The sequence below is a fragment of the Anser cygnoides genome, chromosome 1 (genome assembly GCF_040182565.1).
Source record: "Anser cygnoides isolate HZ-2024a breed goose chromosome 1, Taihu_goose_T2T_genome, whole genome shotgun sequence".
In the NCBI taxonomy this organism is placed as follows: Eukaryota; Metazoa; Chordata; class Aves; order Anseriformes; family Anatidae; genus Anser; species Anser cygnoides.
Genome location: NC_089873.1, coordinates 91,003,224 through 91,019,445, shown reverse-complemented (window position 1 = coordinate 91,019,445; position 16,222 = coordinate 91,003,224). Strand labels below are relative to the sequence as shown.

Below are 16,222 nucleotides of genomic sequence, written 5' to 3'. Positions count from 1 at the left end.
ATAACTTTGCCTATTTCTTTGGAATTTTATTTGTAGGAAATGGAGGAAGTTTTGCTTTTTTTTTTTTTCTTATCTTCAGTAAATTATTCCTATTATATGCAAATAGATTAACACTAATCCTGGAAATTTTTCATTCTGTATTCCCCATGGCTTGTTTGAAAATACCTTCTTATTTTTGTTCTTCTGTTTAAACATGCAATAAGGCTTTGCACTCAGCTGCCAATTTTGTCCATTTAAAAAGGGACATGACGGTTGTCCTCTTAGTTTCAAGGTATGTTATTAAATTTCCAGATGATGCAAGCAGATGAACGTCAAGGAATACTTGTTCTGAAGCCTTCTGTTTATTCTGCTTCAGAATAAGAACAATGGAGTACTCTAAGCTAGGCTGATGATTTTGAGATGATCCTTAAGGTCCCTCTTGACCCAGATTGTTCTATGGTTCTGTGACTGATTTTAAAACTTTGGTGATCAAAATCACCAGGCTTTGATGCAAATTTCCCACTGGCATTATGTTTTCTGCTCCTCCCTTTTTCATTACTTTTTTAAAAAAGAAAATGTTCCTGTCATCGTTGGACCATAGTAACTGCCTGTTTTCCTCCATCAGTCATTAACTTAAATAGAACTGCACATTGATACCTTGTGTAATGTAAATAATGTAGACTGGTCTATAAACCCCTTTTCCACTGCCGAGCTTCACTCTGTACCAGTAAAGTCTCTTGGCAGCTGCTGCTGAGGTGGGGTCACTGACTGCTCCCCAGGTGAAGCTAGTTGTGAATTTTTAGAGTATTCCCCCTGGAGCATAACAAAATAAGGAGGGGGCCTAAGGTGCCTGAGAGCACCCATCTGGGGAGGACAGGGGCACAGATACTGTTAGTGCAGGGCAAGCTGGCAAGGAGCTGTGCCAGTGATGGCTCTGGCTGCACTTGGGGTCGCACCAGCATCCACATGGATGCGGCATCTATAGCTTCTCTGGGCAGTCTGTGTCAGGGCCTCACCACCCTCTGAGTGAAGAATTTCTTCCTTAAGAAATTTGGTCATGGATTGCTTGATGTAACAACCCTGTGTGTGTTAGGCATGTGACCCTCCTCTTTGAGGTAAAGTATCACCTGTAGAAAACAGAAGAAGTGAGGGGAGCAGAGAATGAAGCCTTTCTCATGGTGTTTTAAGAAGATAGGTAACTCACGATGCAGCAGGGAAGGTCCTATGGCAGTTCTCTGGAGGGCAGTTCTGTGACTGTTCCTCCCTGCCTTTTCCCCCAAAGTGTGCTCCATCAGCAGCCACACTGCTCAGCAAGACCTGGGGCAGCAACACGATGGCCACAATTCATCTTTTTTCCTTTGTTTTCTAGGATACTAGAGGATTTCCATTCATCTTACCTGATCATTGTGGCCTGGCAGCCTGAAGTCAACATTAAAAGCAGTGACTTCCATGGCTAGAAAGTAGCAGTGATAAAAGGAAAATGCATCAGGACCAGAGCACTGCACTGTCTAGATGGCGTGTTCATCACTGAAAGACTAGCACAATGCTTGTTATCCATTAATCACAAGAAGCAGGACTAGAGGGAACGCGTAGTCCACCCTTCTGCAGCCAGGCAACATCTGCTATGCTTGTACCAATCTTGGTACCTCCAGTCTCCAAATGTATTTGCCTTCTTCCCATGGAAGTTTGAAGATGTCCAGGGATGGAGGCTCTGTGAGCTCTCTGGGGATCCTCTTCCAGTACTTAATTGATTTCAGTGGAGAGATGGGGGTGGGTTGGGGGGGTGTTTTTGCTAATTGCTGCCTGCAGTTTCACTTGGTGCAACTCCTCATTCATCTCCTTCCTGATATCACCTTTTCTTCTTTCTTATCCAGCTGATGCAACTCCCTTTCCTCAGTGAGTGTGCAACAACTGTATTTCTGACTTGTCTCTAGAGACCAAATCTGCCAAAAATTGTTGGTAAAAGGTCAACAGGGTCCATGGCAGGTGACAGATCAGAAGCAGTAGCAACCACAGTTGAGAAAGAAGTGTTCTAAGTAATTTATTTTATTTGACTTTTCTTTTAAATCCCACTTCTTTGCTGTGTTTTTCATTTGTTATTTTTTTTAATATATTATTTAATATATAAGTGATCTGAAGCAAAATCCAGTAGTGGAAATATTAGATACTGTTTACCTTTTCTAATTTGCTGTCATTCTCTCTCTTTCTTTCTGCTACAGTGCTGTTAACCCAGCCTGTCCTTTGCTTAGCTTTCAAATTGCATGGACTAGCCTCCTCCGTTGTCCTCATGGTCAGCTTATACACTGCTTAGAATAGTCTCCCCATCTTCATCTTTTCTTGTTGTATTTAAGCACAAACAAATTATTCTGCTGGCCTAAATAATTTTTCCCATACTTGGACTTTGTCATGTGGGATGTTATGCCCTGAGATAACTACCCTGCATCACTACTGAGGATTTAATGGTATCAGTGGGAAGTTTTACAGAAGCTGAATTTACTACTTTGCCATGTTTTTAGTAGCAGATAAAGACTCCGTGTTACTCATACAAGCTGCCCCAGGTAAGACTGGAACCCTTCTCTCCCTTTTTTTAATTATTTATTTTTTGGACTTTTTTTCCCCCGAAATGCCTACCCATGTCTGCTGGTATGATCATTTCCAGGCTTACTTCTCTGGTTGCCCGTCCCACCTGTTCACTCTGCTGCAGCACATGGTTGTGAGAGCAGGCTACCGGACATTGTATTTCAGTTCATGTAGGAGGCCAATGCCTAAGCATGCCCACTGCCTCCTGAGTCCTCACTGGACCCCTGTGCCTATTTCACAGCATGAACCTTGCTAAAAACAAACCTACCTCTGGGTGTGCCAACTTTGTGGCCCATTTTACCGACAGCCGGGAGGACTGCAGGGTTCCTCCAGTAAGTTCTGTTCTACTTCAAATGCTGATGTTTAAGGTGTTGCTCAGTCTTTGTTCCGTCTTAATATTTGCCAATGTATTGGGATCACTGCCAGTCTTTTGGGTTTGATAACCCTTTGCTTGTGCACCTGAAGTACTCTGTCTCATGAAGCATGTGGTATTTTGGTTTCTGCCGTCTCCCAGATGCATGAAATAGCTGAGACTGGAAGGAAGCTCTGGAAGCACCTGGCGCTAGTCTTAGCCAACTGTATAAACCGCCTATTTAAAAAATCAACAGAGAAGGTTTGACAGCTGTGAGACTTGTGGCCAATTCATTCAGAACAGAATTTTTGTTCTGAACTAGCCTGGTCAGAGTACTGCCATCCAGAGTGGCTGCCTCTCAAGGGTCTGGCAAAACTTTGTGCGTGCTCATGTCCACATGTATTATTGAGAGCATGAGGGGTGATATTTTCTGTGCAGGTGCAACATGTGTTATTTATTTATTTCATTTTTTTCCTAGCAAAAAATATCTGGTCCACTCCAAACACCAACTGGTCTGTATTTTTCTGCTTGCAGATTTGAGATAGCAGAAACCCTTCCTTCTAAGTTGGGCTTTTTTGTAGTCTCGATTTGCACTTTCCTTCTTTTCTGTACAGAAAGCAGGGGAGTTTTAAGGTGTTTTTTCTTCAAAAAAAAATTTTTTTTCAAGTGAAATAAGTTTTGAGATGAATTTACATAAGTATTTTTAACCACAGCACCTGCAGTTTGCTTCAGATTTGAAAACTTCTTTGGTTAATCAAATGTATATTTTTAGCGGAGTCTCATGTTTGTTGCTTATTTATTCTTTATGTGAAGTTGTATCCTTTACTTATGTATTGACTGTCCTGCTTTGTGTATTTGCCTTTGCTGAAAAGAAGCCAAATAAAGTGACTTTGAAAGTAAGGCCACATGATTCCTTTTATTTGTAAGTAGCATTCACAGCATGTGTGGGCTTTTGTAAATCAAGCAGAGTAGAATGAGAAAAGCATCATGCACGAGCTCTAAGTACGTGAATAATTTCTCTGGAAAAGGCAGAGGTGGCCTGTTGTGTTCTTAAAGACATATGACCTTTTGGGAGTGAATTGTGAAGCAACAGTTTTTGTTTGTCATGGCATTAGCTTAAAAAAAATGTAGTCAGAAACTTGGTTATAGTTAAAAGCGTGTGGCAACACTCCCATCTCCCTAAAGGAGTTCAGAGTCATGGGACTACGTCCTGGGTCTTGCAGTACCAGTGAAAGGCAGCAACTTACAGTCTGCCTGAGCTCCACCAGATGGTGGAATGGGTGATTTCCAGAGATTTTGAGATCATAACATAAACTGCCACTTAGATTTTTCTTTTGCTACAGATGAGTTCTGAAGAACTCCCTAGCAGAGGCTGGCCAGAAGTACAAGTCTCACTGCTGACATATCTCATCTGGAGAGACGGGAGTTGGTAGTTTCTCCTCCTGGCTCTCCAAGGCTGGACAGCAAAGGGAAGGGAGACAGCTGGCAGCACCACTTCCCCGAGCACAGTGCAGGGCAAGCTGTGTGTCTCCCAGGGAGAAGAGCTGTTTTTCCCATGCAGAACAGCAGAAGGGCTGCTTGTTATGGCCTGGGAGCTGCTGGCGGAGCTGGCCGGGTGTTGCTTGGCCCCACCACTTGAGGTGCGTTGTGCTAGCAGAGTGGGGTGGGAAGCAAGAAGCCAGGGCTGGGGGAGTTCAGGAGGGGGCTGACATTCATTAGCAGGGTTAAATCACTTCAGGGAAACTAGACTGGTCACCTGTAACTTTATAGAAGGTTAACAAATGCAGAGTAACAGCTTTCCTTGGGAAATGCCAAGGTCGTCTGACAAGTTGCTTTTTTTGTCTGGCTGCCTGCTCCTCAGAACCTATCAAGATGTTTGCTTTTCTTCTGAGGTCATAATGAATTTAGTTCCTACAGCTGTGTCCTCTCTTTGTGTTCTTTTGTCCCTGGCATGCTCAAGGATGCCATTATTCTAAGTCTTGGATTGTGCTGACAGACAGGGCAGGAAGGTGAGCTCTCTGCTAGAGATAACAATTTCCGTGCATGGCTGTAACGATGGAAAGAGCAAAAACCTAGCAGGCAGGGCTAGGCTTCTAGCAGAGATGGAGTTTGCAAAATGGAATTACCACTTTTGATGGCAATATCAGGATGTCTTTCATTCTTGCCTCAGCTGTTTTCTCCTTGTCTCACTGCACTGACCATTCAGCGTGACATCAGGCCAGCTGCTCCAGCTGCTTCTGAACTGGTGAATGCATGCTTGGGCTTTTGCTTGTATACTTATGTCATCTTTCACTGATACAGGAATTTTGCTTCTGCACAACATTGCTCCAGTTTCCCAGTCTGAAAAATAGACTTTCTGGATGCTTCCAGGTAACTTTTTCCCTGTTCTGTCATCCCATGTGGTAACTAAAATGCCCTTTCCTTTGTGAGTGAGGCAGAAACTGTTCTTAGGCTGCTGCATAAGATGATTTCAGGGAAGGAAGTGTGGGATAATTATAGAAGCTACAAGGATGTATTGTTTTTGTTGTTTTTTTTTGTCTGGATTTTTTTCTTAAGATGGGCTGAAGTTAGCAGCAGAAGTGACGCTGGACGTGAATGTGCACGTTGATGTTTATCACTCAGAAGGGCTTAAAGAGCTTTTAAGCTGAAAGAACTTAAATGTGTTTTTCTGAGATCATGTGTAGTGAGCAGCATTCACTTTCTGCACATGGGTGTCACATGCTGTCCTCTCTAAGGGACCTTGTGCTGTTTTTCATTCTGAATAGGGTATTTCTATTTCCCGAGCCCTGATCTCATGACATCCAGATGAAAACCAACAGTCTTACAGAATGCCTTTCTGTATAGGCAACCAGCTAATGGCACACAGATTGTCTGGTGTGCCAGAGGAAACTCACTTCACTGGTCTTCTAGCACGTTGGGAAGCTCACCAGCGCTAGTACTTCAGTGGTGGTCATCCCTCCTGACATCCAGCAACTTTGTCTTCACAAAATCAGACTGGACGGAGCCGTAGGCTGTCTGTTGTGCCTCAGTAGGAAAACAAGCAGGTGGTGAGGTTTTCATAGCCCCCCAGCCACTGAGTTCCTTGTGCTGAAGCAAGAGAGACAATCTGCAACTTCCACGTGCATAATCAATCAATATCTTCTCCACAAATGAGGCTTCTTGTGCCATGTGATTGTAGGGGTGGCTGGAAAGAGAGGGGAACAACAGGCTCCCAGTGCTCCGGTTGGAGACCTGTAACGTGCCCTGCCTGTGGGAGGAAACATGGCCCCCTGGAGGGGCAGAATGGGGCAATAAAGAATAGGGTTACAGCTGTGGCTTTGCTAATCAGGGTTTCCTTAAAGAAACCAAGGAGTTGGATTTCCTTACTAATTTCAGCTTGGTAATTAATTTCTAGAAAACAACATAGCTGGGTGTCATAGGCTGACAAAAGAAGGAAGTAAGATGTTTCCCACAGCTGACTTAGAACGGAGTGTTAAGCAGGTCACTTCTTGGTAGGTGAGGCATTTCTCAGACAGGTTGCCTGTTCTGGCAGTGATAGGTTAACAAACCGCTAGTGAAGTAGTTAGTGTAGTATTTCAGTAGCTAAACACGCCATGAGAGAGTGAAGGATTACTGTTTGATTTCACCCACTCCTAAAGCGTTTCTGATTTCACTTCCTTTCCTTCTGATTGTGTGCTTCCCTTTTTTCGGGCTTCCTTGCTCCCAGTCCTGGTCCCATCTGTTCCTTACTCATCTCTCTTTTGTTCTTTGTAAGTGATTTTTCCCCGTGAATGCTATCTTCTGTTTGTCTGGAAGTGCTCTCCATTCAACTCATCCCATTCTCTCTCTGATAGCCGACTTTGCAGTAGTCCTGTGTGAAGCTGTTGCCCTCTCCTGGGGTCTCAGTAGCCATGTGGTGAAAACTCTGCCGATTCTTGTCCTTCTTTCCAAACCATAAGTCAGCCTCCCTAGGAGAGGAGAACAGCCTGGACACCGTCACACAGACCTGGGGAAAATGGAGGTGACCGTCTGTCAGCCAGCAGCCGGAGCTCCACAGAGACCAGATCCTTCCTGGCACGCTGGGTGTGCATTGTCCAGCACTTAGGTCACCCATTCACATATCCTCTGCTCCTTAGCTGTCTGAATTTGGGCTTTTGGACACATAGAAAGAGAAAATGTGCAACTCTGGGCCCTACAGAGTAGCGTACTCTGCGTTTCACAGTGGAGAAAAAGGGAAGCATGCGCTCTCTGCTCTTGTGCTAGTGTTAAGCTTGATTTATATTAAGCAGCTGGGGATTTCTGCTGATTGTTTACACAGAGGTGGCAGACACTGGCACAGGTCTGCCTTCCTTGTTTGCAGAACAACCTGGGATAAGAAGATGAAAGGTAAGTACAAAATCATTTTCGTACGGCTTGTTTCCTTGATGGACCCACCAGCCAGCACTACTTGTGACCCCGAGAGCAGCACTAGGAAAATGTGCAAGGCTTTGATGGATACGTGGAGAATATCTCAGACATCTCAGAGGGCATAGCCATGGGAATTGCCTGGAGGTGAGAGAAATGTGACGTGTTTCCTTGGCAGCCATGAGCATCCCAGAAGGAATGTGAGTGAGAGTGGTTGCACTAGGAGAGATCAGAGGGAGCTTACATGTCCTGCTTAGCCTCCAAATTGCCTGCCTGGAGTCAAGGAGGTGCTTGCATGCGCTCGGCTGTGCTTTCCCATTGTCCCACTGACTGGGTGCAAACGCACAGGTGTGTCTGCTGCAGCAGATGCTGCCCTTTCACCTCCAGGCAAGCACAATACTCTCCCGTGGTGATTTGCTCCATATCAGTGGGAAACACACGTCAGTCTTGCCTAGCAACATTGTTCCTACTTGCTCTTTGCCCATGGCTCTAGCTCACTATAGTTAAGTAGGAGGTGAAGTGATTTCTGTTTATATTTACACAAAAACTCAGTTTAGCACAGGGCTAAGGTAGCACAAGCTGACTCCTCCCACACCAAACTTTAAAATAAAGGAAGTGAGTGTTAAGGGAAACTTACTTTTCTGAAAGTTTTCTGTATGAACATTTTTTTAAGTCTCCAAATTTAACAGAAAAACCCCCTTTGCTCTCCAAAGAGTATTTGAGCATTAATCTTGGAGTCTCTGATGTGCCCCTGAACATGTGTTCCTAATGCTTCCTTGAACCATTGTTTCTCTATGTACAGGGAGATGTGAGGAGAGATACATGAAGCATTTTCTGGCAGAACTGAATTCAAAGCTAAATGAAGGTAAATTCATCATCTTTGATCTGGAGTGATGGTAGGATTTCAGATGAACTATTCAGAAATATTTTCTCCCTGAGCTGTGTAGTATTTATTGGGATCTGAGACTGAATTTGCTGGAATGTTATCACAGATTGGGCACGCATGCTGTTGGCCAGAGCTCTTCCACAGTGAGCTTCTCCTTCCCTCCCTGCTTCCATCACTCCCATCCTGGTGAAGCACTTTCCTAATTTGTGGCTGACAAAACTGACCTTCCAAACTGATTCAGGTACTGGCAGGGTTAAATCTTGTTGCAACTTACAGGAATAACCATGCCCTGAGATCCTTTCCTGTCTGCTTCCCTGCAGGGAGGAATTGCTATTCTACCCATGCTGACCAGCCATGTTGTAGCTGTGCTGCCTAGCAGTTTTTAGGAGGAGAAATTGAAAATCGCTCGCGAGAAGCTGGGAAGTGTTCTTGTGTGGGCTGGCTTCCTCCTGAACAACAGCGTTTTCACTGGACAGGCAGAAATCCCAGCGCTGGGAGGAGTAGTGACCCGGGTTCGTTGAATGCTTGTGGGAGCTGGTTGGCGGTCTACCAAAAGAGAGGGACGCTGAGGGGCAGCCCCTCTCCTCTCTTCCTGTCCCCTCAAACCAGACAGGGAGCAAAGGCATTACGAAACCCTGGGAGTTACTCAGCACAGCCTTGTTGAAAACTTCAGGGCAAGCTTTTTGCTGTAGCCTCCCAGTGTTGTTTACTATGAAGCATTTTTCGAACTGTGAAGAGTTTATTTTCCTGAGTGCACCACTGGCCCTAGCTGTTCTGCTTCACGTGAGGTCTAGGCTCTGAGTTTTCAGACACGTTTCTGCTAGTGCTGTGCAGGCCAAATTTGGGTAAAAAATTTGAATCTAATATTGAATTTGGGCAAGATAAAACTCTTTGCTAAGCATGGTGCCTAAAAGTCAGTATAAAAGCATTGTTAAGCATTTATTTTTGGCATGTAAACAACACTGCGCAGAAAGTCTTCCCATCTATGGAAAAATCCCACTGTTCCCACAGGAATGGGAGCTGTGCCTTGGCTAGCCAAAATAGATATTTTCTTTCTCCTTCTGATACGGTGTTCCATGTTAATCTATTCAATGTAAAGAGTCGAGGGGTGCAAGTAACCATAGAAAGCAACATGGGCACCCCAGCATCCAGAAAAATTGTTATGCTGAATGCAGGGTCACTGCAGCAGATCAGACAAGGAAATCTCAAATGGTACAGGCAGCTGACCTCACTGATTAGAGCAGACTTCTGGCGTCCTGGAAGCACTCTCCTTGGGATATTTTCCTGTTGTGTTCAAAAAGTGAAGTTTCTGCTGTAAGGTCTCTCTTCCTCGGTCTTTTCTATATTAGCTGAAAGCTTGGTATTTTAGTATAAGAAAGGAGATATTCCTAGAAAGTGCACCATTTTTAAAAAATTTTTTTCTTTTGTCTCTCTTTTTTTTTTTTTTAAGATAAGTGGTAAACAGTAAGCATGAAATTATTTGCTATTGTCCTAACTTGTATTATGCGGATGTTATGAAAAATTATTCAACAAACTATAAATCCTCTGCTGAATGGATTTACACCACTCTTGGGACAGTGAAAGTAGACTTAGTTTAATGCCCTTGCTTCATTTGTTTGTATTATGTATGGTGAGGCTGTTTTAATGGTATGTAAAATCTACTCCAGTACAGAATGGATTTTGGCAGATACAGCTTTCGTGTAGTTATTATTCATATGTGCTCCTGGTGGTACCAATATGCAGTTGTTAGTCATTCCCGGTGAAACCTTTGGGAGAGAGTTTTGGGCTGTATTTAGGATTTAGCTGAATTTATGCCCTTCTGAGAAAACATTTAGTGTGGGGTTGTTTCCCACGGAGGAAATGTCCCCAAACAGGCCTTCAGGAGAAGTGGGTTTGTTGATACAGCCGTGTCCCAAAACACAGCTCTATCTTTGTCTGTCTGTCTAAAGTTGATGTATGATTTAGATGGTTACAAATCATTTTGGCCTGCTGGCATGCACATATATGGTATGTATTGAAGTATTTATTTTCAAAACAAAGAATTTATATTCATCTTGTCATAGTATAAATAATAAGTCAAAAAAAAAGTAGTGTTTCACCATCTTTGCTGCCAAAAGTTTGCTTCCAAAAATAGGAAAAAAGACTATTGTTTATATTTACACTTTCCCACTGAAATGATGGAGGGAGCCTCCTGTGATATTAATGAGTATTTTGTGGGAGGTATTTCAAGGTTTGGTAGGTGTTCCGTAATGTTTTATTCCACTTACATAAATTATTATGAAAATGTTTCATGTTAAGGAATAGACAGCTTGCAAACAACACTAAATAATGTAAAATTCTCCATCTGCAGGTTCTAATTTGCTGCTCTGGCTGGAGGTAAATGATGACAGTGATTAGGACATACAACAAACCAAATAAACTGTGCTGAGACTTCAGGTAGGGGGTGGATTTTTTTAATGAATCTTCCTTTTCAGTGGCATTTCCGGACCTGTAACTATGTGGAAATGGAGTTGCCACAGTTTGTCTTTGTTTATAGGAAGTTGTACGGTCTCAAAGGACGAGCTGAGAACCTCTTCAAGGCGCTGAGAGACAGGCAATGGTGGAGCCAGTCGCCTCAGGCAGAGAAGAGGTATTGAGCCTGACTTGCATGACTGGGGTGCTGAAAGCACTGGGCAAAGAGAAATCACGGGGAGTAGCAGGCATGATTATGGGATTTATGAGGATTACGGGGAAGAGTTTAGCTTTGTGAAGAGAAGCCTACAGGGCTGCTTCTTTGTGTGATTTGAGGGGATTTGAGGAGAGTGCAGGTCTGAGGCCTGCTGTGCTTCCAGGTGCTGTAGGAGAGCCTTTCTCCGCGGAGGCACAGGGCCTCTTCAGATTTTGTTGCTTGTATGAACTCACCTATTTGCAGGAGAGCTGAAACAGTCTCAAGTTGTGCCAGGGGTGGCTCTAGATTGGACGTAAGGGGGAATTTCTTCATGGAGGGGTTTGTGAAGGACTGGAACAGGCTGCCCAGGGAAGCAGTGGAGTCCCCATCCCTGGAGGTGTTTAAGAGACGTGTGGATGTGGCAAGGGATATGGTTTAGTGATGGGACTCAGTAGATCAGGCTGATAGTTGGACTTGGTGATCTTGAAGGTGTTTTCCAACCTAAATGATTTAATTCTACTGATTCTGATTCTGATTCTTCTTAATGCTGATGTTTTGTTGATAGACTTTCAGAGAAAACTGACATGACAGGACAGAGTTATCTGCTGCCACCTTGCAGAGTCCTTGTAGGTAGGTCGTTGCTTCCAGGATTGATTTCAGACAACTTGGTGTTTTTCTGCATTTCAGCAAAGATGGCACAGTACCCTCTAGCACATGAGAGTTTGTCCTTTTGCTCCTCGTCTGCTCTCAGTTCCTCTTGGTGCTTTCTTCTGGGGTAGCAGGTCTCAGCTCTTGGCTGGGACTCTTTCTGCATAATAGCTTCCAGGCTGGAGCTTTCATTTCTAGAACAGATTTAGTTACTTTCAAGAAAAAGAATATTTCTCTCCTCTTTCCCAACTGCTAACTCGAACCAACCACCCCCTTTCTAAAGACACAAGCTGCTCAAACTGTAAAAATGGAAAACCCAAACCACCAAAAGTCACATCAGGAGAAATTTCACTTCTCCTCTAAGAAGCCAAATATTTACACCTAGTGGAAGACGTCTATCTAGCAAGGGACCATATTAAAGGACCCCCAATAAGCAGCTACTGGGATGCAACTACTGCTGTGCTGTACAGCAGGTCTGTGTGCAGCATGTCCAGATTGTCCAGGCTACCTTGTCTTCTGGGAGGAACATGTGATTTTTCTAATTACCAGGGATTTTCATTTTTCCCCACCACCACTAGGGAAATCCTCAGTCCTCTGATTCCCCTGGTAGGAGAGGATTTGAATGTAAAAGATGTAATACCAAAAGTACTGTTAGTCTCCCTATAAAGGAACAGGAGGTGGCATGACCCAGGTGTGTAAACGTGGTGGGTTTAGGTTGGGAAAAATCTTTAGGTGTTAGTGTGGAGAGCTGTCTCTTCTTTTTTATCTTGTGTTATATGTGACTGAAGAAGTGTAGTGCAGGAGGGAAAAAGCACTAAGAATTATGTCTTCCGGCCCTAACTGGAAAAAAAAATCTGGTTTGTCCTATGGGAGTAGGAATTCAAACTTCTCACTGACTCCTAATTTTGAGTACGTGTTTTCTTTATGTTCCATAATATCCAGACAGCAAGCTGCCAGCAACCTTTGAGCTTTTAGCTCCACATCCTGAGAAAGTTCAGATTACTTTCTTCACAGCATGTCTTTTTTCCTTCCCAAGCAGGAAGAGGTGAGACCCATCAGACCACAGTTTGCCTTGCTCCCTGTGAGCAACGCTGTTGATATAATGACCAGGCTTAGAAAGGAAGGATTAGGGATGAGCTGTTTTATTCTTGTACCAAAACTGTTTCTAAACTGTCTGGTTGACTCCCATCCGTTGTTTTCCCTAAGTGGTTCTGGTGGCTACCACTTAATTCTTACAAGCAGGGCATTGCGGAAGGGAGGGTGAGAGGTGGTATATGTGGGGGCAAGTTGGTCACTGAATTGTTTTTTTAATATTGTAATCTTCACTGCCTGAGGGTCTGAAAATTGCCATGGAAGAACAAAATGTGCAGCTGTGAGTTTTAGCTCACAAGAAAAAGTTAGGAAAGAAGAGGAAGGAGAGCCACAGCTGTTGGGAATACGTAGTAACTTTAATGGTGCAGGTTCAAAGATTGTCGAAGGTTTTCTCTGTCTTCCCCTGCATATCTTGTACCTCCTCTGTTCTTGTGTCATAACTTTTCTCACTACCCACAGGCTAATTCTTTTTAATTTTGTATGTGTGTCTTTTTCTTTTCCATCTCATATTTTGTTTGCCCTTTTGGCTGTGAACTTGCCATCGCCCCTGTACCCTGCCATGCTCAAAGATTAGACATAGTGCAGTTGAAACACCAGCACTTTCTGGCTCCCAGTGAAATGCATTTTGGCAGTATTTTGCCAGTACTGCTGGGAGGCTCAGGGATCTTTATGGGCAGATTTCATACAGCTGTGATTGTGAATGGAAAGGTATGTTTTGAAGTGCTTTGAAAGGTGTAGAGATGTGGGTCAGAGGAAGGCCTCACGCTGTCTGTTTTCGTCAATGGACAAACGCTGTGAGGGTGTGGGATTAGTCCAATAAACGTCATCAATTTTGTTAAGTTATCAGCTGACCCAGATGAGGACTGGGAGGGAGGCAGGGGAGAGGGAGGGCAGGGGATTGGGTCAAAAATAGTTTTACAATTAAAAGGTTCAAAAGTCTGAGAGTCCCATTTTTCTAGAACCTACTACTGTAAACTTGATGAAAAGATAATTATAAAGGAAACTACTGCAGTCTGTACATCCTGATATTTCACAGGCAAGTTTTATCTGAGTGACTCACTCCCATGACAGAAAAAAAACATGCCACCATTTATTCTTTCCACTGTCAATATCTTAAAGTATTCCACCTTCAGATCTGAGAAGCTATGATTAATTTGATAAGCTGTAACTTTCCATGTTATTTTTTCCAGTGTTTTTCTGTGTGTCTGATATACATGTATGTTCTGTTATTTTATTTTTGAACTGAGCGTAACTCAAAGGCTGTGAAGATAAGGAAACGTTTTGTGCCAGTACTCACTGAGGTTAATTCCGGAAAATAAGTAATTATAGAAAAACAAATGATTATTGGAAAGACTGAAATGATTTCAGAGATCAAGTATAGTGTGACGTTCTTATTTTGATTGCATAAGTGCAGCTATGCCAAAGCCCTGGAGCAGCGGGGATGCAGTGCGTGCACTGCAACTTCTGCCACTGTAAATGCACCCTGGGTTGCTGGGGAGCCCTGATGATCATTACTCCATTTACCTGTCCTCACACAAAGCTCCTGCACAGAGGCAGGCTGATATACTAGACTTTCCAGAAGTCTTTTGACATCATTACGGCCCACGAGGAGGGAGAGAGATGAAAAAGGGAGGGTTGGGTACGTGGTGGCAACCTTCTGCTGGCAAAGGAGGCTAGGTGGTCATCCACCTCAGTGGATGCCATCCTGGCATGTTTTTGATGAGAGCTAGCATGGAACGAAGCATGCTGTTCTTCTTTACGTGTTGGTATAGAATATGGGGTAAAAATAATAGTTAATAATAGTAAAATTGACAATAATATTAACTGTTAACATAAAACTAATATGGGGTGTTATTAACTATTTAAATGAAACACTATTACTGGCTTCTTCAAGGTCACATTGTGAGCTTCAAGTCCTTCCTTGCCAGTCTGTAGGAAGTCCTTATTTCATAATAGTTGATGAAATAGTTCCCGGGTTTTATGCTCCTACGAACCAAACCACATTTTAAAATTATTATTATTATTTTGTCCAGGAAGTTATTCAACATCCATATTCTCAAAGGAGCTCAGCATCTAATTTGGGCAGTGGCATTCAGTTCTCCTCCAGTAAAAATAACAGCCTATCAAACTGATATTCCAGGAAAGTCTGTCAAACGGATGGATTACAGGAAACCCCAGAGAGAGCCTGCATTTAACTAGATCCTAAGGATTCATGTATCTGTCATCTCCTAGTCTTTTGCCAAAGTTAGAGACAGGTACAACCCAGTAGCTATAGGTGGTAGCTCTTTTACTGTTACTGTGCGTTGTCATCAGATATTTATTTAGACAAGAAGTAGCCTTACTTCTTTTTACTGAGCTGGCAAACCAGCAGCTTCCAGGAGTAGAGACCACTGAACAGTGGGACTGGCCCATGTTTGGAGTACCTGGTACCCTCCATAGGGTCTGCCTGAGAGCAGGTAAAGCAGAATATTTGTTGGAGGGAGATCTACCTGTGGCAAAGAAAACCCCAGTATCTTTGGCCTGGGAAGAGAGTTCCAGGGTCCTCCGTTTAGCTCCATATTTGCTATATTCCCTTTCTAATCAGCCACAACACAGAGAAAGAAGCACAGACTGTTTCTTCTCTTGCTGAAAGATGCTGTCTTACTCTGTAATCCAAGCTGCAGAGGCATCTCTAGCTCCTGTACAAGTGACAACATGTACATCACACACATCATCTTAGTTGAGGGGATAAAAGCCTGCAGTGAGGATGTGAGGATTCATTCTTTAGCCTTTCTGATGGTTCATATTGCGTAGAGCTTGTGGTTGTAAGGTATTAAACTGATTTTTTTTCTTTCATTTCAATGAGATTTCTGTTGCTTTAGTTTTGTTTCTTTTTTCTTTTTTTTTTTCTTTTTTTTTTTAAGGTGAGGCAAGATTAAAATTTTTCTCTGTAAAGCACACAGTAAATTACTGGCATAAAACAGTCACATATTTTCCATGTTGTGATCTTCAGTTACCTGGTTCTGTTGTTCAGCTCATACAAAGAGGGGTGGCAGGCATTGATTGATATTATATTGTAGTATTGCTGAATAAGTGTGCAGTATGTTTTAGGCTGAGCTTCAGAGGTACTGAACTGGTCCTATGAGACTGGATTCTTGAATTTGTCTGAGATAAATGGTTTTGGATGACTTTTGCTATATAACCCCTTGGAGGAACACATGGATAATAAACATCCTGGATCTGCTTGCAGCAAACACTGTAGTAGAAAGTCTTCCATCCAGAGGCTGAAGTTCAAATGTAGGAAGCTCAAACAGGATGAGTGTCAATTCTTGGTTATGTCTTCAGTCCAGTTTTTAGTTATGCAAAAATACTTGGTGTTAAAGTATTATGGTGTTAAAATACTATTCATGGGATGCTCAGATAAAACTGTTAATATGCTCGGCCTTCAAGGACCACAAAGAATGCCTTTTTTTGGGAAGGGAATGCATACTTGGGCTGCCCTGCACAGAACACCATGTTGACAGGATAAGAGGCAATCTGTCCCATAGAGGTCACGTCCGTGGTAACAATGACCAACTGTGTGTGAGAACTGAGCTGCAATTCTCCTCATTGAGATAGAAAAGCTTCATTAAAGCCAAATTAAACCAACGCATGAGCATTTTCTGAACTGTCCTGC

The 16,222-nt window shown here is 43.1% G+C and overlaps 1 protein-coding gene across 25 annotated transcripts in view; it reads left to right on the top strand.

Moving 5' to 3' along the window:
- LOC106039396 (OX-2 membrane glycoprotein-like) overlaps positions 1–16,222 on the top strand; it is a 50,566-nt gene that overhangs the window by 13,468 nt on the left and 20,876 nt on the right. Inside the window, exons 6-11 of one of the 25 annotated variants that reach the window (XM_067002262.1) lie at positions 1,349–4,551; positions 5,213–7,276; positions 8,097–8,159; positions 8,287–8,692; positions 10,531–10,616; positions 10,717–10,809. The exons of 13 other annotated variants lie outside the window; for them this stretch is intronic. In XM_067002262.1, the coding sequence (XP_066858363.1) occupies positions 1,349–1,356 (8 nt within the window). In that variant the 3' untranslated portion in view covers positions 1,357–4,551; positions 5,213–7,276; positions 8,097–8,159; ... (1 more) ...; positions 10,531–10,616; positions 10,717–10,809. Of the gene's footprint in view, positions 1–1,348; positions 4,552–5,212; positions 8,160–8,286; positions 8,693–10,530; positions 10,617–10,654; positions 10,810–16,222 lie in introns of all 25 variants that reach the window. 11 more of the 25 variants (XM_067002252.1, XM_067002234.1, XM_067002275.1 and 8 more) reach the window with 11 other exon arrangements.